Source organism: Salvelinus namaycush, chromosome 9, assembly GCF_016432855.1.
Source record: "Salvelinus namaycush isolate Seneca chromosome 9, SaNama_1.0, whole genome shotgun sequence".
Taxonomy (NCBI): domain Eukaryota; kingdom Metazoa; phylum Chordata; class Actinopteri; order Salmoniformes; family Salmonidae; genus Salvelinus; species Salvelinus namaycush.
The window spans coordinates 18,131,954-18,132,618 of NC_052315.1; the positions used below are offsets into that span (position 1 = coordinate 18,131,954).

At 55.8% G+C, this 665-nt stretch overlaps 1 protein-coding gene across 1 annotated transcript; it reads right to left on the minus strand.

The window, feature by feature from the left end:
• Window positions 1–270, minus strand: LOC120053410 (cortexin-1-like). The gene has a single exon (XM_039000533.1). It carries the CDS (start codon window positions 268–270, stop codon window positions 1–3), a length of 270 nt encoding a protein of 89 aa, XP_038856461.1.
• Window positions 271–665: the final 395 nt, after the last annotated feature.

Consider the following 665-nt stretch of genomic DNA (forward strand, 5'->3'; position numbering starts at 1 on the left):
CTAGACCAGGGCGTAGTCAAACTGCCCCCTCTCTGCACCCTCTTTGTGTTCGGTCCAGGAGGAGGATGGCATGCGGCTGTAGGGGTCCAGCAGGATGCGGAAGCAGCGCACCAGCAGGAAGACCAGGAAGAGCATGAGGAGCCCCACGAAGGCAAAGGCCGTCCTCTGCTCCGCGTCACCCCCCACCAGAGGAGGACTGCTGGGGGCCCCAGGGAGGGAGGGCCCAGGGGACAGCAGCAGCTCATAGTCCAGAGTGGGGACATCACTCATCCTCCAAGGGGTCCGGCGGCAGAACTGGCACACAAATTGGATGGTGGGGGGATTGGGCCACAGGGGTACGGAGGGACGGATGGACAGAGTGATATGTTCTATTCAGCCTTTGTTAATCCAGGTTAGTCTCTTTTTTGATGAAGTGTCTTCTTCAAGAGAGATTTGATCTTGATCCCTTCTAACAGGGTGACAGACAGACAGTATGAACAGTACCAGGACCCATAGGCAGTAGTAGACGACTACAGAACATGTGTTTATCAGAGCCCTGTCGTATCCACTCTCTCACACAGACATCCACCTTGACAGACCGGACATAGCACAGGCCCCTGCCAGTGTGGATAAACACAGCAGTACAGCACAGGGCAACAGCGTACTGTACTAGTAGTACTACCCAG

Excerpts from the sequence above, each read along its gene's own strand:
- LOC120053410 (XM_039000533.1), bottom strand. The coding sequence starts at position 270 with ATGAGTGATGTCCCCACTCTGGACTATGAGCTGCTGCTGTCCCCTGGG.